General features: G+C 47.5%; 3 protein-coding genes across 3 annotated transcripts; 2 read left to right on the top strand and 1 right to left on the bottom strand.

The window, feature by feature from the left end:
• Positions 1 to 5,094: 5,094 nt before the first annotated feature.
• Positions 5,095 to 14,551, top strand: LOC147962150 (disease resistance protein PIK6-NP-like). The gene is made up of 2 exons (XM_087534068.1): positions 5,095 to 5,274; positions 12,297 to 14,551. The coding sequence occupies exons 1-2, from the start codon at positions 5,095 to 5,097 to the stop codon at positions 14,382 to 14,384; spliced, it is 2,268 nt and encodes a 755-aa protein (XP_087390194.1). The 3' UTR covers positions 14,385 to 14,551.
• A 2,054-nt stretch (positions 14,552 to 16,605) lies between these two features.
• On the bottom strand, positions 16,606 to 17,892 carry LOC147962149 (F-box protein At3g07870-like). Its single transcript, XM_087534067.1, has one exon. It carries the CDS (start codon positions 17,890 to 17,892, stop codon positions 16,606 to 16,608), a length of 1,287 nt encoding a protein of 428 aa, XP_087390193.1.
• A 2,551-nt stretch (positions 17,893 to 20,443) lies between these two features.
• On the top strand, positions 20,444 to 23,395 carry LOC147962148 (disease resistance protein Pik-2-like). Its single transcript, XM_087535226.1, has one exon. It carries the CDS (start codon positions 20,677 to 20,679, stop codon positions 23,167 to 23,169), a length of 2,493 nt encoding a protein of 830 aa, XP_087391352.1. The 5' UTR covers positions 20,444 to 20,676; the 3' UTR covers positions 23,170 to 23,395.
• Positions 23,396 to 23,765: the final 370 nt, after the last annotated feature.

Raw genomic sequence — 23,765 nt, 5'->3', positions numbered from 1 at the left:
TTTTTTTCATTAAATTTTTTTTCCTAGGTTCATGCGCTTAGCATTTTTTTCTTTCTTGGGTCACCATACTCATCTCTCTTCTCTTAATTAACTTGCCACATCAGACTTTTCCCCTTCATGGCAGGCTTAACATGTTGGGGAACGTAGTAATTTCAAAAAAATTCCTACGCACACGCAAGATCATGGTGATGCATAGCAACGAGAGAGGAGAGTGTAGTCTACGTACCCTCGTAGACCGAAAGCGGAAGCGTTAGCACAACACGGTTGATGTAGTCGTACGTCTTCACGGCCCGACCGATCTAGCACCGAAACTACGACACCTCCGAGTTCTAGCACACGTTCAGCTCGATGATGATCCCCGGACTCCGATCCAGCAGAATGTCGGGGAAGAGTTCCGTCAGCACGACGACGTGGTGACGATCTTGATGTTCTACCGTCGCAGGGCTTCGCCTAAGCACCGCTACAATATTATCGAGGATTATGGTGGAGGGGGGCAACGCACACGGCTAAGAGATCAATGATCAATTGTTGTATCTCTGGGGTGCCCCTGCCCCCGTATATAAAGGAGCAAGGGGGAGGAGGTGCGGCCAGGCAAGGGGCACGCCAGGAGGAGTCCTACTCCCACCGGGAGTAGGACTCCCCCCCTTTCCATGTTGGACTAGGACTTGGGGGGAAGGAGAGAAAGAGGGGAAAGAAAAGGGGGAGGGCGCCGCCCCCCCCCCCCTCCTTGTCCAATTCGGACTTGGGGGGGAGGGGCGCGCGGCTGCCTCTTGGCCTCCTCTCTACTTTCTCCACTAGGCCCATTAAGGCCCATTAGGTTACCGGGGGGTTCCGGTAAGCTCCCGGTACTCCGGTAAAATGCCAATTTCATCCGGAACACTTCTGATGTCTAAATATGGGCTTCCAATATATCAATCTTTATGTCTCGACTATTTCGAGACTCCTCGTCATGTCTGTGATCACATCCGGGACTCCAAACAACCTTCGGTACATCAAAACATATAAACTCATAATGAAACTGTCATCGTAACGTTAAGCGTGCGGACCCTACGGGTTCGAGAACAATGTATACATGACCGAGACATGTCTCCGGTCAATAACCAATAGCGGAACCTGGATGCTCATATTGGCTCCCACATATTCTACGAAGATCTTTATCGGTCAGACTGCATAACAACATACGTTGTTCCCTTTGTCATCGGTACGTTACTTGCCCGAGATTCGATCGTCGGTATCTTAATATCTAGTTCAATCTCGTTATAGGCAAGTCTCTTTACTCGTTCTGTAATACATCATCCCGCAACTAACTCATTAGCTGCAATGCTTGCAAGACTTTAAGTGATGTGCATTACCGAGAGGGCCCAGAGATACCTCTCCGACAATCGGAGTGACAAATCCTAATCTCGAAATACGTCAACCCAACAAGTACATTCGGAGACACCTGTAGAGCACCTTTATAATCACCCAGTTACGTTGTGACGTATGGTAGCACACAAAGTGTTCCTCCGGCAAACCGGAGTTGCATAATCTCATAGTCATAGGAACATGTATAAGTCATGAAGAAAGCAATAGCAACATACCAAACGATCGGGTGCTAAGCTAATGGAATGGATCATGTCAATCACATCATTCTCCTAATAATGTGATCCCGTTAATCAAATGACAACACATGTCCATGGTTAGGAAACATAACCATCTTTGATCAACGAGCTAGTCAAGTAGAGGCATACTAGTGACACTCTGTTTGTCTATGTATTCACACATGTATTATGTTTCCGGTTAATACAATTCTAGCATGAATAATAAACATTTATCATGATACAAGGAAATAAATAATAACTTTATTATTACCTCTAGGGCATATTTCCTTCAACCTATACAATATGGAGCACTGAAAGGGGCCTCATAGTATTGTATCATATTATATGTTGTACTACTTTGTGCCATGCATGAAAATTAATAAGGCAAGCTAAAATACTAACTTATGATACTATGCATTACGAAAGTAGTATCATACACTAGTAGTATCATATGCATGATACGAGTAAATGATACTCCCCATTACGGCCAACCTTAAGCCTCGCATCTTGACAATTTTTGGATCCTTATGACCTGGCAGTTCCTTACTGGCAGTGATGCGACATATTACTGTTGGATAAATCCAAGAGCCCACAATGACGTTTCACTGTCAGATGGAGACACACGGACTGATATCTAGTGCCTTGACACAGCCCATGCGTCGATGAACAGTATGATGCCTTCACTACATGCACCCGTTTTCCTTCTACAAAAGAATGCAAGGATTCGGCCCCTCCACCACATTTTCCTTTGGCTTCGCGGTAGGCGACACCACAACGTTGGTCTCCAGCAGCGTGGGATCCTCACGATCCAGCTCGTTGGTAATGGGCCAGCTAGCTCCTGACACCATGGCTAGTGCAGGCCCATCTTTGCCACTAGTCATCCAGCTTCAGTTGGAAAACACTAGGGGATAGGATCATATGTTTAAGCTTCTACAGTGGAAGACACTGGGCATGTGATAAAGCACAAAGTGCTTCTGGTCGTCTGTCGCATCTTTCTGCAGAAACCCCCTGCCTTTTCTATTAATTAACCCATAGTCCATCTTTTAGTGAGAATGAATCGTTTTTGGGGGTTTTACACAAAATCCCCTGCCTTTTATATTAATCAACCCGCGGTCCGTATTTAAGTCAGCTGGATCATTTTTTTAACAGAAAACTCCCTAACTTTTTGATTAATCAATCTGCAGTTTGTCTACAATAAAATTATACATATCTTTTAAACCGTAACTTCGATTCTAACATGTTATATATAAAATTTGATTAAAAAATATGTAGAATCTAAATGATGTTATTTTTAGCTGTTAAATATTCCTAAAATATTATTTTTAGTGCAAACTTAATATATAATGCACGATCAATTTTTCTTTCATACCAGCGGCAATCCGAATTGCAACTCACATTAAAACCCGATTGAGAGAAAATAAAACATCGATAACACGCATGCACACCTCTGAAAACTCGCGGGGAAAACAACATATTTCTCATTTTATTCTGAGCGAGCGTGCGTGCACGAGCGAAAGAGAGACGCCTTAAGACTGACCACATTCAAACGTGTTTTCTTTGTGTGAGCACTGAGGCTAGCGTTGGCAACACAAATGTGATGCCATGTGAAAATAAAGGATGTGCACCTATTAGTGTATTGAGTTGTGATTATTAGGTTAAGAGCATGTGTTATTTTCTCTCCCATTGCAACCCACGGGCTCTTTTGCTAGTGTGTGTGTTGTAAATATAAGTCTGTCCTAACAACTAATGTTTTGGCATTGAATTGGCTGGTCTATGCAACTTAATATGTTGTTTTGATTAATCTTTTGGCTAATTAACCACGTTCTTGCATGTGCTAGTATGTCCACTATGTTCAATGGCGTTTGTTTGCGACGAGCCGAGTCAATGCCGGCACCCGAGCGGCAATTATAGAGGACCATGCTTTGGCCTTACCGACGGTTGCGATCGTACATGCCATGATGAAAGCTCTCATAACGTGCGGGGCGATTGTGACTGTGACTTTAAATGCTATTGCTATACATGCCATGATGCAATGATACCAGCTTGACCCTTCTAAAAATAATGTAAATTACCCCTTCCTGGCTCTTATGTAATACACACTCTCCATATTAATAAATACAGTTGTTTTAGGGTGAGATTCTTTTCAGATATGAAGTTGTTTTACAGCCTGATCGTTTCGTATCTTGTTAGCTGTCATCAAGTCCCGATGTAACATTAATCGTGCCTCGCGCCGTATTGATAGAGAGAGTCCCTCACACCATGCATGGAGGCCGTCGCGCCGTAGGACGTCATGGTGAAGTCCGTCGAGCCAGACTCCATCACGCTCGCGCCATAGATCGTCCTCTCGCCAAACCCATCGTAGATGTCCTAAGTCGCACGCGCACCCTACACGCGGATGCATGACTATTGCTAGTACATATAGAGAAATGGTCTTGGAAGAAGGCATGTTGGAGGAAGCCGTGATGTCGCGGATCAGTGAGGTGGCGCAAGTCAGACCCTTGTTGGCTCACCGGTGGGCATCCCTAAGGCGTTTAATGACGTGATGATGATAGCAGGCACACATCCCTGATTTCGATAAAGGAGGAACGCAATGCATCCATGGGACCACTCCCTTGCCGCACAATCCTTGATTTCAACGAGGGAGGCGAGGGGATTAAAAGTAGGGATGGCACCCGTAGGGTTTGGGTACGGGTGGAGTTACCCCATATCCTTACCCATCCCCTTTGAGCATACCCATTACCCGTACCCATACCCGTCAATGGGTATATTTTTCCTCCATACCCATCACCCGGTAGGGTAAATGGGTACCCACGGGTAAAAATACCCACGTGTGCACACACCAACCTAAGCAAGAAAAAATCATAAACGACATCACACAATGCTCATATATACGTACATCATAACATCTCTATGTATTGTCTATATACCAAAAAATATTACTCATCACAGCAGCTATATAAATCATGTATAGGCAGAAATCAATGCTTGTATGGGCGATGAGCACTGAAATCATGACGCTCATATATACTCCCTCCGTTTCTAAATGTAAGTCTTTTTAAAGATTTCAAATGGACCACCACATACAGATGTATATAGACATATTTTAGAGTGTAGATTCATTTATTTTGCTCCGTATGTAGTCTTTTGTTAAAATCTTTAGAAAGACCTATATTTAAAAATGGAGGAAGTACATCGTAACATCACTACGTATCATGTATATACAAAAATATCATATTCATCACAGCACATATATACATAATCTATACATCTACGTACCATTTAAGAATGCATCTCACCATCTACACAAAAAACAAAAACTACAAGATTTAATGCTCATATTCAAAAAATCATACACAAAAATGAAACTCACGAAGCCAAAATAGTCTTGCTCTTGTTTTTGTTCTTGGTGGTAGAAGAGGATCGACAAAGCGGGGTAGGGCGAGGTGGCCAGCTTGACGTGTTGTGACAGTGCTGTGCCTTGGATGCTTACATTGGCCGGGCCATTTCCTGGCGGATGGAGACGGATGGCACCATCGAACGACGGTGCTGCGCCGTGGTAGCCGCCGCCGTCCGACTCAGTTTGCGTGAGCATGCGCTGCATCTCCTCCCCGTCACCGTCCACGCGAAAGCTGTGGTCCTTATCCCCAAGGTCCACGGCGTCCGAGCGGCTGGAAGCGCTGGCAACGGCGAGGCGGTGAGCAGCTGGAGCGTGGCTGCGTAGCGGCGGCGACTAGCGATGTTTGAGGGATAAGAAGACGAGGAAATGGGGAGGATATCAATATTCGTCTCCCTGAATATGGAACATGATCATGTAATTATTATTTACCTAAGCGGCTAAGCCTAATCACGTTAATCATGCAGTGAAAGACAGATATATGGGATTCCTTGTATCATTCCATCTATGTTTCTTTTGAGCGAAAATCATTCTATCTACATGCGTGTGTGGGCAAGTCATGTATCTCGTGGGCTACATAAAATGATTTACGGGCAAGTTAGATTAGATTAATGAATAATGAAGGTCCACTTGACAGATTTTACGTTGGTATATGGGTACATGGTATGGGTTATGCTGTCTCATACCCGTACCCACTTTACCCAATGGGTTTAATATTTTTCTATTAATATACTCATAGGTAATTTTTTATCCCATACCCTTACCCTAATAGGGTTTTTACCCATCGGGTACGTGGGTAATGGGTACCCATTGCCAACCCTAATTAAAAGGGACTATCTGGAACAAGATCGATTCAGCCCTAAGAAAGCGATGTATCCATGGGACTACTTCCTTGACAATTGATGCATGCGTTTTGTTGCTTCCGATAAACATGCATATGTGGAGTTTTTTTTTGAGCATCAGTACAGACACAAGCGCTCATATACACGTGCATACACTCACCGCTATGAATGCACACACGCACACCCTACCTTTATGAGCATCTCCGAGAGACTGAGCCGGCATATCATCTTGAGATTTATGAAGTCACCGTAGGCGCCTCGTCGTCGACGGGAACGTCTCCTCCCACTGAAAGCGCATCGCCGGAAATCCTGAAATAAATCCAGGAATAGTGCGAGCACCACGATTTGAACCCTGGTAGGCCGGCATATGTGGAGTTGATTTCTCCATAGAATAGTTTTTTTAGTTTCCTAATAACTAGTAAAATAACGCCAGAATATAGCAGCTTGTAAAGCCCGTACAACATTAGAATAGTTTTTTTTTGGAGGAAGTCGTTTCGGTTTGTTGATTTCTCCGCATATATAGTTTGTTGTGGTCGGTTTTTTCTTCCACGTTGCCTCGTGTAAGGCTCGTACCATAGCACTTGTACCTAGAATGTGCTTTTCGTAACATCTACTCCAGGTTCAGTTTCTATTGTCGAGTAAACACTAGGTCCAGTTTCTATTGTCGAGTTTGATAACAGGTTATTCTTCACAAAAATCCTGAAAAAAGATGCATACAAATGAAGTTGAGGGCTGCAAGTTTCTTGTTTTGTTCAACTTTTGATAGATTATTAGAATTTAGAAACCCCTGTGGCCTGAGGATTGCAATAGAGCTTTGCTTTGCAAGGGACAAAAGGATTTTGTTAGATATATGCAAGAGAGAATCCAGGTTGGTTTTGAGGCACAACATACAACCAGCTAATACTACCTGTTAGTTTGTCTTGTATAGATATATAAGAATAACCAAAGAAGCAGAGACTCATTCATTAATTCAGTCATGGGGAAGCAAGGATTCAACAAGCCAATTTGTTGGTAACAAACCAAAGTTTACAACTAGTCTCGATTGAGAAATTAACTCCATGGTTTACAACATTCGACCAACACACTCAAACTGGTAGCAACACAAAGTTTTTGTAGCCCCACCATCGTTGTTCGCCACCGGGCTTAGCCCAGTGGCGTCCTCTGGCGGCGGCGGCGGGGGGGGGGGGGGGGGGGGGGGAGGTAGGGAGGTGGTGGTGACCCTAGTGGCTAGGATTTGAGGAGCCGCCCGAGAAGGGAACGACTCGGGGGGCCCTGCGCCTCCTGCTCGCATGAAAGATCTCCTTCGATTGTCATCATCTTTTTGGCATCCTTCTGGTGTTCCTAGAACTTTTTCGTGTCTTTGCCCGGTTGTGACAGGTCCACGCTCTGCTTTATTCGTTCCCGCGGAGGTCATGGCAACCTTATTGAGTTTTGCATTTGGGACCTCTGCCTCCAATGCTTGTTCTGGGCTTCCACGGGCCGTGATGGTGTCATTTGAGCCTCGCATCTTTAACTGCAGAACTGCATATGATGGTACTGCCTTTAATTTTACATATGCCGGTCTGCAAAAGATTGTGTTGTAGCCGCTTTGAAAGGGTGCGACCTCGGATTTGAGTCGATATTGTCTTTACCCCCGAAGATGACTTCGAGCTTGATCCATCCTAGGGGGCGGATGGGTTGGCCTGGTACAATGCTACAATGCACGAACCATACCCAGCGCCACCACTCTGGTGGCGTGATGTTGTGTTGTTCTCATGGTAATGAAATTAAAGCTGCTTGGTAACTTTCTAGAAAACTGCATTTCAATTTTACCATAAGCCAATCTGTGAGCACCACAGAAGGTCAAGTCCAAGTGTAGACTTACAATTGTACGGCCACTGAGGGAGTCCTGGATTAGGGGTCTCCGAACAGCCGGACTATCTTCATTGGCCAGACTGTTAGACTATGAAGATACAAGATTGAAGACTTCGTCTCATGTTCGGATGGGACTCTACTTGACGTGGAAGGCAAGCTAAGCAATACGGATATGATATCTCCTCCTTTGTAACCGACCTTGTGTAACCCTAACCCTCTCTGGTGTCTATATAAACCGAAGGGTTTTAGGTCCGTAGGACAACAATCACAACATACAATCATACCATAGGCTAGCTTCTAGGGTTTAGCCTCTCTGATCTCGTGGTAGATATACTCTTGTACTGCTCATATCATCAATATTAATCAAGCAGGACGTAGGGTTTTACCTCCATCAAGAGGGCCCGAACCTGGGTAAAACATCGTGTCCCCTGCCTCCTGTTACCATCCGGCCTACACGCACAGTTCGGGACCCCCTATCTGAGATCCGCCGGTTTTGACACCGACATTGGTACTTTCATTGAGAGTTCCTCTGTGTCGTCGCCGTTAGGCTTGATGGCTCCTACTATCATCGATAGCGATGCGGTCCAGGGTGAGACTTTTCTCCCCAGACAGATCTTCGTATTCGGCGGCTTTGCACTGCGGGCTAATTCGCTTGGCCATCTGGAGCAGATTGAAAGCTACGCCCCTGGCCATCAGGTCAGATTTGAAAGTTTGAACTACACGGCCAACATCCGCGGAGACTTGATCTTCGACGGATTCGAGCCACAACCGGGCGCGCCGCACTGTCGCGATGGGTATGACCTATCTCTGCCGCCGAACAGTACCCCAGAGGCCGCGCCCGCATCAGCTCCGACCCTTAGCTCAGAGCAAACTGCGCCAATCGAGGACGGGTGGCTAGACACCGCCTCAGGGGCTGCAGTCTCGACGGCGATCGAGCCAAACACCAGCATAATCCTCTGCGCAGCCCGTGACTCCAAGGTGCCAGACTCTTCTTCTGACTCCGAACCATCCGCGCCCCTGCCAATCGAATCTGATTGGGCGTCGGTCATGGAATTCACCGCCGCGGATATCTTTCAGCACTCGCCCTTCGGCGACATTCTGAATTCACTAAGGTCTCTCTCTTTGTCAGGAGAGCCCTGGCTGGATTATGGCCAACAGGATTGGGATGCAGACGACGAAGAAATTCGACGCCCACCCACCACCCACGTCGTAGCCACTATCGATGATTTAACCGACATGCTCGACTTCGACTCCGAAGACATCGACGGTATGGACAACGATGTAGGAGACGAACATGAACCAGCACCTATAGGGCACTGGAAAGCCACCTCGTCATATGACATATACATGGTGGATACACCCAAAGAAGGAAATGGCGACGGGATAGCGAAGGATGACCCCTCCAAGAAGCAACCCAAACGCCGACGTCAGCGGCGCCGCTCTAAGTCCCGCCAAAGCAAAAATGGTGATACCGGCACAGGAGATAATAACACTTCGGATAGTGCCGAAGAAAACAACAAACCCCTCCAGCAAGATTTAGAGCAGGAGGATGGAGGAGCCAGCTCTCCTGAGAGAGCGGCAGACGGAGAGGAGGAGGATGACAATCACATGCCCCCCTCCGAAGACGATGAATTCGCCGTACCAGAGGATCCCATCGAACAAGAGCGCTTCAAGCACCGGCTTATAGCCACGGCAAATAGCCTGAAGAAAAAGCAACAGCAGCTTCAAGCTGATCAAGATCTGCTAGCTGACAAATGGACTGAAGTCCTCGCGGCCGAGGAATATAAACTCGAGCGTCCCTCCAAGAGTTACCCAAGGCGCGGGTTACTACCCCGACTGGAGGAAGAAGCATATGATACGGCTAATCAGCCACCTCGTGGCCGCGATAGAGAGGCATTCCAGCCAAAGCTCAGCCTCCACCCCAACGCCATTCAAATAAAAAGGCATGGGGAGATACGCCAGACCTGCGAGACATACTAGAGGACAAGGTAAATCATTCAAGATCGATATACGGATCACGAGGGCGCACCACTCTGCGAGACGACAAACGTCACGCCGAATACAGTAAAAGCAAATCCGGCCGGGCTGAACACAGCGGGCAAGACCCATTCGAGCTGCGTCGCGATATAGCCCAATACAGAGACGCCACACACCCCTTATGCTTCACAGACGAAGTAATGGAACATCAATTCCCAGAAGGTTTCAAACCTGTAAATATTGAATCATACGACGGCACAACAGATCCCGCAGTATGGATTGAAGATTTCCTCCTCCACATCCACATGGCCCGCGGCGATGACTTACACGCCATCAAATACCTCCCACTAAAGCTCAAAGGACCAGCGCGGCATTGGCTTAACAGCTTGCCAGCGGACTCCATTAGCTGTTGGAAAGATCTGGAAGCCGCATTCCTCGACAACTTTCAGGGCACTTATGTGCGACCACCAGACGCCGATGATTTAAGCCACATAATTTAGCAGCCAGAAGAGTCGGCCAGGCAATTCTGGACTCGGTTCCTTACAAAGAAAAATCAAATCGTCGAATGTCCGGATGCGGAGGTCTTAGCGGCTTTCAAGCACAACATCCAAGATGAGTGGCTAGCCCGGCACCTTGGTCAGGAAAAGCTGAAATCTATGGCAGCTCTCACGACGCTCATGACCCGCTTTTGTGCGGGAGAAGACAGCTGGCCGGCTCGCAGTAATAACATATCAAAGAACCATGGTACCTCAGATACCAAGGACGGCAATAGCAGGTCACATCGCAACAAGCGTAAGCGCCGCATTAACAGCGAAAATACTAAGGATACGACAGTCAACGCTGGATTCAAAGGCTCTAAACCCGGTCAACGGAAAAAGCCATTTAAACAAAGTACGTCGGGTCTGTCCAGCTTGGACCTTATACTCGATCGCTTGTGTCAAATACACAGCACCCCAGACAAGCCAGCCAATCACACCAACAGGGATTGTTGGGTGTTCAAGCAGGCCGACAAGTTAATTGTCGAAAATAAGGACAAGGGGCCGCATAGCGATAACGAGGAGGAGCCCCGGCAGCCGCACACTAGAGGACAGAAGAGGTTCCCCCCGCAAGTGAGGACGGTGAACATGATATACGCAACCCACATCCCCAAGAGGGAGCGGAAGCATGCGCTCAGGGACGTATATGCGTTGGAGCCAGTCGCCACAAAGTTCAACCCTTGGTCCTCCTGTCCGATCACCTTCGATCACAGGGACCACCCCACTAGTATCCGTCATGGAGGATTCGCCGCACTGGTCCTAGACCCAATCATCGACGGATTTCACCTCACTCGAGTCCTTATGGACGGCGGCAGCAGCCTGAACCTGCTTTATCAGGACACAGTGCGCAAAATGGGTATAGACCCCTCAAGGATCAAACCCACAAAAACGACCTTTAAGGGCGTCATTCCAGGCGTAGAGACCCATTGCACAGACTCAATTACACTGGAAATGGTCTTCGGATCCCCGGATAACTTCCGAAGCGAAGAGTTAATCTTCGATATAGTCCCGTTCCGTAGTGGTTATCACGCGCTGCTCGAGCGAACCGCATTTGCTAGATTCAATGCGGTATCGCATTACGCATACCTCAAGCTCAAGATGCCAGGACCTCGCGGAGTTATTACAGTCAATGGAAACACAGAGCGCTCTCTCCGAACAGAGGAGCACACCGCGGCCCTCGCAGCAGAAGCGCAAAGCAGCCTCTCAAGGCAATAAACAATGCATGACATTACGACTATTATTGCATTCTTGTTATATATATATATATACTAGTAGAAAACGGAGCTTTAAAACCGGTTCGTAAGGGCCTTTAGTGCCGGTTCCATAACCGGCACTAATTGGTGGGCACTAAAGGCCCCCCCTTTAGTACCGGTTCAGCACGAACCGGTGCTAAAGGGCAAACACGTGGCACGAGCCAGCTCCGTGGGCGCGTAGGACATTAGTACCGGTTGGTAACACCAACCGGTACTAAATTTTTTGGTGTGTTTTGGTTTTTTTACTTTAATTATGTGTTTTCAATTTAATTTAGTGATTGTTTTACATTATAATGAGTTGTTAAATCATTAGGTGATTAGTTTGACTGGATGTGTGTGGATCCTAGCTAAGTCATCAAGTATATGTCATATCCATATTATATATACTTGATCACCTACTTAAGTGATCGAGGTAATATGGATATGGCATATATATACTTGATCACTTAGCTAGAATCCATCCAGTTGAAACTAATATGCAATTTCTTTCATAAATGATATAATAACTCATCATCATCATCATCATCATCATATTAATTAATATAAAAACTCTTGCATCATATATATCATCACCAACGGTTTTCATAGCAAAGATATCATCGAGTTCAACATGGTAATGATATTATAAGCATTCATAACACTACAAAAGCAAATCACTGTTTGAGATTAAGTTCAGGACGAAGAACACGGACATGAGAGGACAAGTACTAAGAGCATGAACTAGCTAATTAATCACTCCTGCTGCTCTCTCTCAGGTAAAATAGCATAGAACATGTATAGCTTTGCTGATTCATCATATTGGAGCATGCAGATGAACCTGTCTCCTAATCGTGGGTTGCGCTTCTGATTGCTGCCCCTAGTACTTCTCTGTGATCGTTCACAATTTTGCTCCAGTACTTCTCTGGGAGCGCTACCAAGTCAGCATCCCCAAGCTCAAGGAAGAGGAAGCGACGCCCCCGCTGACGCCGGCCGAGGCCCAAGCAAGCCAGGACAAGATCGACGAGGCCAGAGAAGAATTTGTACGTGCGCTGGCACGTGACCAAGAGAAACAGGAGAAGAAGAACGAGGCCATCGGTCTCGTTACTCAATTTGTACGTGCGTTGGCACGTGACAAGGAAAAGCAGCAGAAGAAGGAGCTCGTCCCATGTTTTGACGAGGCCATCCGTCTCCTCCCTTTTAAGGATCTTCAATCGGCGGCCACCAAAGTACGTGATTGCCTCCTTCAAAATTTGTCGACCGAGGAGAGTGCGGCCATCTGCATGGAGATGCTCCTCCGTGCTCTTCGGGATCATAGCCATGCCCGCCCGGCGGTCCAGAAGACCAAGAAAGAACTGATGAAATTAGTGGATGAAGCGGACACGGACATCCAAGATTTTCCCACTCAAGTCATGATCTTCTGCTACAGCAAGCTGTCCAGGAGCTACAAGAGCTGCTTGCAGTATCTCTATGCCTTCCGCCATGAAGCCGCCATCAGCAGGACGAGCTTGGTCAGGCGATGGCTCGCCGAAGGCCGCGTGGAGAAGCAAGCAGGTTTTGATGGTACCCTCGAGGAGGCAGCGGAGCTCTGCTTCAAAGATCTCCTCTTCCGGGGGTTCCTTCTTCCTGTCGACGACCCAGCCACCGCTTCCAGCAAGGTCAAGACCTTCACAATTGACGACACCGTCTGGCGCTTCCTCTATCGCATGTCCACAACGGAGAACTTTGTGGACAACCTGCCGACTCACCTCGAAAACCAGCTTCGCATCCGGAAATTTGTGAAACGGCAAGAGGAGCATCAGAAGAATCATCCACGACCACGCCACCCGTGGAGCATCTGTGGCCGTTGGACGAGGCCTCCGCCGGATGACAGCATGGTGGCAGATCCCGATCCCGTGGATGCCATGATAAACTTCCTCAAGTCTCTCGGCCAAACCTACCGGCTAAATGTGCTGGATCTTGGGGGTTGCAAGGGTCTAAAGACGAGCCACCTCAAGAGCATCTGCAACATGGTCTCGCTCAAGTACCTCAGCATCCGGAACACGGACGTCTCCCGCCTACCCCCAGAGGTCAGCCATCTCATACTGCTGGAGACGCTCGACATCCGGCAAACTAAGGTATGGGGCCCAGACATGAAGCACATTTACCTCCGAAAGCTAAAGCACCTGCTCACCGGCCCGAAGATGACGACGGAGGAGGAGACAATCCGCGGGGCAGGGATGCCTCGCTTGATCGGAAAGATGGAAGACATGGAGATACTGTCCCGGGTCCAGGTTGAACACGGCATGAAGGAACTCGAAGAAGTTGGCCGCCTGCTGAAGCTTAGGAAGCTGGGCGTGGTTCTCATTGGCAGCCAAAGCCAAGCTCAAGACAACATGGCCAGTCTGCTCCAAGTAATGACCAAGTTGAGAGATTGCTTACGCTCTCTCTCAATATGGGTCACTCCGCCACCCACAAATGGCGACCCTAGTGTCACTGTGAATATGGTGATGACACAAGATTATGCCCCCAAGTTACTTGAGAGCCTGGATATCAGGGGCGTGCGCTTTCTCAACACCGGGTTGCCTCACTGGATCTGGACGCTGCAAGAACTCTGTGAGATTACACTGTGTGACACCTTTCTGTCTAAAGTCTCTCTGCAGGACCTTGGCAACAAGCTCCATCACTTGCGCCGCCTTCGGCTCCTTCGCAACTCGTACAACGAGCCAAAGCTCACTTTCAGCAAGGATGGTTTCCAAGACCTCAGGTTCCTCATCGTCGAGGGCAACACCATCACCGCCGTCAGCATTGAACAAGGTGGCGCAGCCCCTTTGCTCAAGAAGATCGTTTGGCACAACATGGCCATCAATCAGGCGGGCAAACTTTCTGGAATTCACCACCTTAAGAGGCTGCAAGAGGTGGTGCTCAAGGGCAACTTCACCGACCCGAGCTCCATTCCACACAACGATGGGTGCAAAATAACTGAGGCATGAGCCATGAGCTATGTCGTGCCTGAATATGTATGCGTGTATGAAAATATATGTGTGCAAACTTGTGTGTATGTTATGTAATTGGTTGTGATTTACTTTGATATGTGCTTGCCGTCAGATGTATTTGTATGTGCAAACTCTTTATATATTTGTGTGTGTTTATTATTCAATTATTATTTATTTGACATAATCCCTACCTCCAGTTGGTTTGTATACAATGTTTGTGCCAATATTCCTTGTAGTACCCTAAAATAATACATATAACTTATACTGGAGTACTAATATAACTAGTCTCGTCTTCTTTGTCTTTATGAACGAGAAAGTTAAATGACGAACAACTAAATTTTTGTTATAGATTTGAACGCATTAGATGACGTAGACCTCAGATCCCACGGTCACGCGGGCTCCTGGTGGTCTGACTTCACGCTATGTACGGCATGAGTGGGGCTGAGACCGAGGGCTGCAACTACACTTCTGTTGTGTAGAGAGCGTGGCTGGATGCCCTAAGTATGACATGTGGGCTCTATTGTTCACGTGGCCCATTCTTCAGCGATTTACTCCCTCGTGCAATGGATGAACCCCACTCCGCATTTACACTGTAAGACAACGGTCTCCTTCCGAGAGCGGACGTCCTGCACACAGCGGCAGTTGATCATAGTTATCCAGCCGGTCATGCTGCCCGAGGTGATCCGGGCAATCGAATTTGTCGTAAAGAGTAAGTTGACATATATCGCTCCATACCGGCAAATACTGCCTGCATCAGGCTCGTGGGCTCGCCCGGGGGACCGATCTGACGCACAAAGGGCCCGGCCGCACAGAGCGTGCAGTGTGGTACATTTTTTTGCGCACGGGCCCGGGCTGTGGCGATAAAGTTTCGGTACGACCCCGGCTGGATGGCGTGTACCCAGGTTGGGTGCTTGTCCTGCGTCTCGCACGAGATTCCTTTTCCGATTTGGGGTCAAAGACCACGCTGAGCCAGTTGTGGCGCTCGTGGTCCGTCAAGCTATGTTCATGGCGATTTCTGGAGCGACTACGCCGGCGTCCGATTCTGGGTGAGCACAACTATGCTGCTTTATATTGTTCTTCGTTGAAATCTAGAACTTACTAGCTCGCTCGCTCGTCGGTATTATAGATCGGCATCGGCGGCAAACGATCCGGTGGCGCTCGCGGGAGCGTACGTTTTGGGCGACAACAGTGCCGCGGCAACCGATTCGGCCATGATACCGTGATACCTCTCCTCGTCTCGCTTCTCCTCCTTGCTCTCCCGAACGGCGGCCCTGAGGACAAAGATGCTGTAGGACATGTGGCGCACGAGGTTGGGGAGAGTGAGGGAGATATCGAGGCGAGGGGGAGACATACAAGAGAGATTGATGAGGGAGTGGCACAAGTAGAGGGGTTAGCTTGGGTTTCGGTCAGAGACCTGGGCCAAATCCGCACATGAATGGTTGAAAATGGGAAGATTTTGCAGTTTTGCACACACGTGGCTGCAAATGTTAGTCATCATCACTGCAGTATTGCACACGAATTTTACAATTAAGGAAACAGCTTGCACATCATACCAGACCGAAATCAATTTGATTCGGATATAGGCGCTAGCAGCCTAGCTAGGTCCTCTTTGGTTCTTGCTAGCCAACAATGGAAAGAAATAACACATGCATGCAAGACGAGGTTGGTTTGCTTGTATCGGAAATCAATCAAGGTGCTGATCGATCAAGCTCTCGAGGCGTATCTATACACGCCATGATGAGTGGTGGTGGTCAACCATACCATCGGTGGAATCCGTGGCGGAGGAGATGTTGAATATTCATATTCGTCTCATAATTTTATTGCATTTCATAATACACGTTCATATATTTCCACGTGAGAACATATGCGAAAAAAGCTAAAAGCTAATATCTTAAAAGTTGTGTGTATAGAGAAAGTAAAACAAATTATACTCCTTTTTTTGTTACCATCATTGTCGTGGTAAAAAAAAGTTGATATCATATGCTACAACACGCCTGATCGTGGGTTGGATGTAAGATAAAAGATTATAACTAATGTATATGCATTTATAATCATGTATAAGCAAATTAGATCTTAACTAGCAACACTAAGAGCAGGAAAAAAGTAGTGATTATTATCCAAGGGTATAACATTAGGCCACAATGATTGGATCAATAATTATGAAAATATTAGAAGATTCCATCTTCACTGTCATTTGATTCTACGCTCCAAGACTCCCCTATTTTAACAATTTGATCTGTGAATCATCTTGGCACATTGGAGACGATTCCTTTGATGATTTTTGCCGTTGCAGTGCATGTACCAAAGCTTGCGCGAAGCGTTCTTGTTCATCCTGATGCTGCATTAACGATGACGGCGCGGGCGCAAATAGGAGACGAGGCGAGACAAGGCTGGGACGGTAACCACCGTAAACATTCCATTGTTGGTTCTCCGACCGTGGAGCTGCTGGCAGCTGGATCCGATGATCCCACTTCGAGAAACAACCTATGGCTTCCTGCTCGTCCTTGGTGGTGTCATACTTGTAGAGACAATTCCCCATTCTGTAGCACAGCGTCCTGTCACCATCATCAAACCAGACGCCAGTCAACCTGTCGCTGCCGTTATGATCATCGTCCATGTAGATGGTGTAGCGCAATTCCCAGGTGCAAGGCAAGCCCATGCTCTGTAGCGGCAGCATGACCCAGAAGCAGAGCCGTCGTGGGCAAATGACATCTACGGCGACGCACAGATTCCCGCGCATCTCGAAGGCATGCATTCCCAACACATAGCTTCCCCCGAACTCTGGGAGGGTGTATGTGTAGTGTACCTCGCTCGCCACGTCAATTACTAGTATCGTGTCGAACACATGCAAGGGATGTGGTCGAGCTGTCAGCGCGTACAGCTTGCCGTCGAGGAACACCGGCGGTGGCGAGTGGAGGCCATGCGTCGGGCTATACGGGAACCTGTATGGGTGTCGACGCCACCCGCCATCGCCACCTAAGGTGCACACGTCCAGGTAGTGGCCGCCCTTGGAGTTGGACCACATGATGGAGAGCCGGAAGAGCTTGTACTGGTGGGTGGACGCGTTAAACCCTATGGCGTACTTGCGGGAGGCCACGCCCTCGATCTTTGGCGGCGGTGGAACCGTCAGCTTGTCGCTGGTGAGAGGGTTGCACACATAGATTGGCCAGTCCGGCATGCAGGAGGCGAGGCAGATGAAGCCGTTGCAGACGTTGGTAGGGTTGTACGCACTGCCGACATCGGTGATGCTGCACATGGGCTTCGCCGACGAGACGTTGTGGACGATCATCTCTTGGCTTATGCGCGCCCCACGGATCTGCCTGACGAGCAGGGTCTCCGCGCCGGAGCCGGAGACGACGTGGCTGGCCTTGGCGTGGAGCCTGCGGAAAGATGGGTCGCCGATGACGGCGCGCCATAGCCTGCAGACGCAGCTGGACCGGATCAGGTCCCTCGCCGGCAGCTTCTGCAGGATCTCGCGCAAAATCTCCTCTGCAAGGGATTCCATCGTCGATTAATCCTGAATATCGTCGACCATCGATCGCGTATATGATGGCACGGAGTATGGTCAACTGGAGGAGGCTAAATTAGTCTCCCAAACCTACACGGATAGAAACCGAAGGTTACCCAGCCGGGTAAAACTGAACCTGAACTGGATTCATCATCAGAATCAGAAGTAATAAAACCTCACGTAGCATCTCTGTCGTTCCCTTCGCTGCTTTTACGGCCAGTCGGTACCCGGTTAAAACTGAACCTGAATAAACCTGAATAGGATTCAGCGGTAGCATATCTGTTTTCCCTTCGCTGCTTTTTCGGCCGGTCGGTACTCGTATCATTGCAGGATCCGGCCGGCTGATAATTTGGATGGACTCCACTGCTTTAATACGCGCTCGTGGTGCCTTCGTTAGCTTTTTTCCCCATTTTTCGGATATGTGACAAGGTCTTTGGCTTTGGCTCCCTTGATATACGTCGTAGCTTTTTATATTCAGTTTGTCTAATTCACATCTAAATGTTTTGTAAGGATGTCACATCTAACCACCCACAAATAAGGCAGCAAGAAGGAACAAAAAAAAAAGCTGGGACAAAAAATCCCGTAAGTCGCCCATACGTCTCTTTTGCCGTAAGCAACGGCGGCACATTCGACACAGCGATGTTGCAGCCTGCGCTCTAAGACTCCATCGGTCGAGCATCTGTGCACACACCGACCTGGATCAGCCACCGCCCACAACTCACAATCCTTGGCCAAGGTATCATGAAGAAACGCCCTAATTCTATCGATGATTAGTGCAGAAATTATTCTCCCAAGATACTGGTATTCTTACAATTTTTTCTCGTTGCATGTATAAGTTTTTTGTGAAGTGGAGAATCCAATTTATTTAATTAGTAATTGTAAATAGAAGTACATCATTGCTAGTACATGGACATATATCTTAGAAGAAAAGCAACATCACAAAACTAAATGTCCCAACGACATTAATAGGGAAGATGAGAGTCACTAGATCAAAGGAAAAGAGAAACGAATACTCCCTCCGTTCCAAAATAGATGACCCAACTTTGTACTAAAGTTAGTACAAAATTGATTCATCTATTTTGGAACGGAATGAGTAGAAGATTATTATCATAATCTCTAGAGCATGGTAAGAAAAAAGTGTCAGATTTATATCCCTTGCCACCCTGCTCGCACTTATAAATTTCTGTCGACACGGTTGGGGATACAAATAGGCGGTTTAATCCCGAGTTTCCATGTATGCTAATTTATATTTGTTCATTTTGTAATTTTCGATCGATTATTTGATTTCACATTTTTCACAACAATAATAATAATTTGATTTCACATTGATTAATTTAGTGTTTCGGTGGCAACACACTGGGAATCATCTACTCCCTCCGATCCAATTGCTTGTTGCTTAAATAGATGTATTTCAGTGCTAAATACGTATATTTAAGCGACAAGTAATATGGATCAGAGGGAGCAGTATTGTTAAGCATCAGGCTGTTATCTACATAAATAATTTTAGGGGGGGGGGGGGGGGGGGGCGCTTCGGCTCTTACTAAGTTCCAACCCTTATATTAAGCTGCGCCACACCTTACTAATGTCATGTCCTATTGTTTGAAACCTAGCTAAAAAACTAACTTACCAATACCATTGCTTCCTTGCGTTGCACGTGCTAAAATATTCTTGATATGCCTGTATAAACCACATACTTTCTCTCTCCTTTGTGAATTCTCATGCAAAATTGGAAAATCATTCCGGATCATGTTGATTCCTAGCGAACTTCAATGTACACTCGCTCTGTTTTCCACATCTAGTCATTTTGTGTGTATTAACCACACAGACAATACAGATGGTCCTCGCAAGTATGGCAAGACCGACTCAACATTACTCCGGAGTACGAAACTTGCGTCAAATGCACGGGATATTTTTTAAATATTAATCCTAATGGAAAGCAAAGAAATGCAATTTCACAATAAATAGTGAGCCGAGCATAGTGTAGATGATTAAATTCCTCATGATGAAATCTGTCCACTTAGGTTTAAGTGTCAGATTTGACATGGATAGTCGCATTTTTCTAAATTTATTCCAGGCTTTTCGGCGCTGACTAAGTCTCTCATGTGTGGTAATAAGTATAGGATGTGCGTGCATGTTTATGAACTGTGTTTAAAATTAATAAATTGATATACACTCTTGCATTGCATCATACAAAAATCGCGTGCCCAAGCGTACATAGAATACACGGGGATATTCTTTACTTAGACTTCGTACTAGATCGAACCCTTTCCTTGCGGGGTCTGCGTTTTTCATAGGGTCCCCAGACATGTGCTATAGCTTACTGTATCCGGAAGCATGTACTTTATGCTATATTCTTTGCTCTCAAAGTCTTTCTTTAGTGGCTGGAGGTTCCTTGCTTCAATATGTTAGCAACATTTATATGTCACGCCATCCCTTGCTCATCGTATTGGGATGCTTTGTCCCATGGCTGGCTTGTTCTTGTTTATTCTTCTTCCTCCTTCCATATATATACATGGATGATGGATAGCCGTAGTAGAGCAGCTAGCCATCGATCTTGCTCATCACAACCGAAATGGCTAGCGTACCACCCCCAACTTAGCCGCCGCCACCACAACCCAAGCATTGGTAATTGTACTACCGTACGTGCCCAAATAAATTTGCATCGATGACACATCATCTGTTCCACTCCAAGACCCATTTCTACATATTGTAGGCTTTGTTGCATTTGCATCCATCCATATATCCATCACCAGTTCACCACCCGGAGAGAGATAGAGAGAGATGGCCGACCTGACCCAAGGTGCGGTGGACTCGCTAGTGGGCGTGCTCAAGACCGCGGTGACGAAGGAGGCGAAGCTGCTGGGCGGCCTGCAGGGTGACATGGAGTTCATCAAGGACGAGATGGAGAGCATGAACGGCTTCCTCATCCACCTCACCAAGACGGAGGGCATGCACGACGACCAGCTCCGCGCCTGGATGAAGCAGGTCCGCGATATATCCTACATCGCCCAGGACTGCATCGAGCTCTACAGGCGCGATTTCATGGCCCCGTCCAGCGGCGGCCTCCGGGCCCACCTCCACCACTACCTGGTGCAACTCGGGAGACTTCGGGGGCGCGACCGCCTCGCCAGGAGGATCCGCGACCTCAAGGCCCGCGTCAAGGACGTCGCCGAGAGGCGGGAGCGCTACCAAGTCAGCATCCCCCAGCCCAAGGAAGAGGAAGGGCTGCCCACGGAGTGGCTCGCCCTCGACGGGGAGCAAGCTAGCCTGAACCCCGACGAGATCGATGAGGCCAGAGAAAAATTTGTACGTGCGCTAGCACGTGACAAGGAGAAGCAGCAGCAGAAGCAGGAGCTCTCTTGTTTTGACGAGGCCACCGGTCTCGTTACACAAGGTCTTCAATCGACTGCCACGAAACCAATCCCAAGCTTTGAGGAGGCCATCGGTCTCATCGTTCCTCAAGATCTTCGATCGATGGCCACCGAAGTACGGAGTTGCCTCCTTAAACACTTCTCGCACCAGCAAGCCCGTGCGACCGTGTGCTTGGAGCTGCTCCTCCGTGCTCTTCAGGATCATAGCCGTGTCCGCCGGGCGGTCGAGAAGAGCAAGGGAGAATTGAAGAAGTTAGTGGATGAAGCCGGCATGGACACCAATGATTTTCCAACTCAAGTGATGATCTTCTGCTACAGCAAGTTGTCCAGAAGTTACAAGAGCTGCTTGCAGTATCTCTACGCCTTCCGCGATGAAACTGCCATCAGCAGGACAAGCTTGGTCCGGCGATGGCTCGCTGAAGGCCGTGTGGAGACGCAAGGTCATGCATCCAAGCAAGCTGATGCTTCCCTCGAGGAGGTAGCGGAGATCTGCTTCAGAGATCTCCTCTTCCGGGGGTTTCTTCTTCCTGCCGACGACCCAGCCATGGTCACCAGCAAGGTCAAGACCTGCAAAATTGACAACATCGTCTGGAAGTTCCTCCGCCGCATGTCCACAACTGAGAACTTTGTGGACAACTTGCCGACTCACCTCGACTACCAGCTTCGCATACGACAGTATGTGAAACGGCAAGAAGAGCACCTGCTGAAGAATCATCCACGACCACGACAGTCATGGAGCATCTGCGGACGCGGGACGATGCCGTCGCGTGACAGCACGGTGGCAGATCCCGATCCCATGGTTGACATGCTCAACTTCCTCATTTCTCTTGACCAAACCTACCGGCTAAATGTACTGGATCTCGGGGGTTGCAAGGGTCTAGAGAAGAGCCATCTCAAGAGCATCTGCAAGATTATCTCGCTCAAGTACCTCAGCCTCCGGAACACGGACGTCTCCCACCTTCCCTGGCAGATCAACAATCTCGTGTTGCTGGAGACGCTCGACATCCGGCAAACTAAGGTACAAGGCCAAGACATGAAGCAAATTTACCTCCGAAAGCTAAAGCACCTACTCACCAGCCTGAAGCTGACAACGGAGGAGGAGACACTCTGCTGGGCGGGTATGCCTAGTAGGATCGGGAAGATGCAAGACATGGAGATATTGTCCAGGGTCCAGGTTCAGCACGGCAATCAAGAACTCAATGAAGTTGGCCGACTGCTGAAGCTTAGGAAGCTAGGTGTGGTTCTTGTTGGCAGCCAAAGCCAAGCTCAAGACAACATGAGCAATCTACTCCAAGCAATCACCAAGCTGAGAGAGTGCTTATGCTCTCTGTCAATATGGGTTGTCACTCCGCCACCCATCAATAATGGCGACCCTAGTGTCAGTGTGAATATGGAGATGGTACAAGAGCAAAGTGCACCAAACTTACTCAAGAGCTTGAATATCAGGGGTGTGCGCTTTCTCAACACCAGGCTGCCTGGCTGGATCCGGGAGCTGCAACAACTCTATGAGATTACACTATGTGATACCTTTCTATCTAAATACTCTCTGCAGGACCTTGGCAACAATCTCAATCACTTGCGCTGCCTTCGGCTCCGTCGCAGCTCGTACAACGAGCACAAGCTCACCTTTAGCAAGGATGGATTCCAAGAACTCAGGCTCCTTATCATCGAGGGCAACACCATCACAACCGTTGAATTTCAAGAAGATATTTCTTGCCCTCGGCTCAAGAAGATTGTTTGGCGCAACATGGCCCTCAAGCAGGAAGGCACCCTCTCTGGAATCCGCCACCTTCAGGGGCTGCAAGAGGTGGAGCTCAAGGGCTGCTTCGCGGACTTGACCTCAATCACAAACAGCATGGGGCCCAATGGCAAACTGACCCATGTGTTGCACTTGCAGGATTGATTCTCTCTCTCTCTCTCTCTCTCTCTCTCTCTCTCTCTCTCTCTCTCTATTTGTGTGCCATATAACTGAATACTTATGTGTGTATGGAATGTATGTGTGGAAGCTTGTGTGTACGTAATTGTTTGTATGGAATGTATGCGTGGAAGCTTTATGTGTGTACATAATTGGCTTGTGTGTACGTCAGATGAATTTATATGTGCAATTATTATTATTATTATTATTATTATTATTATTATTATTATTATTATTATTATTATTATTAGCAAAAATGCCGGTGCATTGCAACGGAAAAAAAAAGACCGTCACGCTACCCTAAGCAGTCTGTAACACAAGTGACTGTTTGATTTATGACTCACATCAGTTATACTCAATATGAAGAAGAAGTATGCTTTCAGCCCGACCATGTTTACAAAATAGCTAAGAAATATTTGCAACGGTAGAATAAGACCATATTTACAAAATAACTAAGAAATGTATGAAATGCATTGTACGGTTAGTAAATATTCTGTGTGTTCCGACGGAAGAATAAGTATCTATGTTTCCTGCCTGTGGAAGAGACAATGTAAATGATAATTTCCTAAAATTGAAGGTATACA

The sequence above is a fragment of the Triticum urartu genome, chromosome 7A, assembly GCF_056163025.1.
Source record: "Triticum urartu cultivar PI428250 chromosome 7A, HENAU_Tu73, whole genome shotgun sequence".
NCBI classification, from domain to species: domain Eukaryota; kingdom Viridiplantae; phylum Streptophyta; class Magnoliopsida; order Poales; family Poaceae; genus Triticum; species Triticum urartu.
Note: the sequence above shows the minus strand (reverse complement) of the source record. Positions and strands in the feature narration are given on the sequence as shown.

Coding starts and splice junctions, on each gene's coding strand:
- LOC147962150 (XM_087534068.1), top strand. CDS start 5,095: ATGGAGACGGATGGCACCATCGAACGACGGTGCTGCGCCGTGGTAGCC. Junction 5,275..12,296: donor GCGCTGGCAACGGCGAGGCG/GTGAGCAGCTGG, acceptor TGCTGCCCCTAG/TACTTCTCTGTGATCGTTCA.
- LOC147962149 (XM_087534067.1), bottom strand. CDS start 17,892: ATGGAATCCCTTGCAGAGGAGATTTTGCGCGAGATCCTGCAGAAGCTG.
- LOC147962148 (XM_087535226.1), top strand. CDS start 20,677: ATGGCCGACCTGACCCAAGGTGCGGTGGACTCGCTAGTGGGCGTGCTC.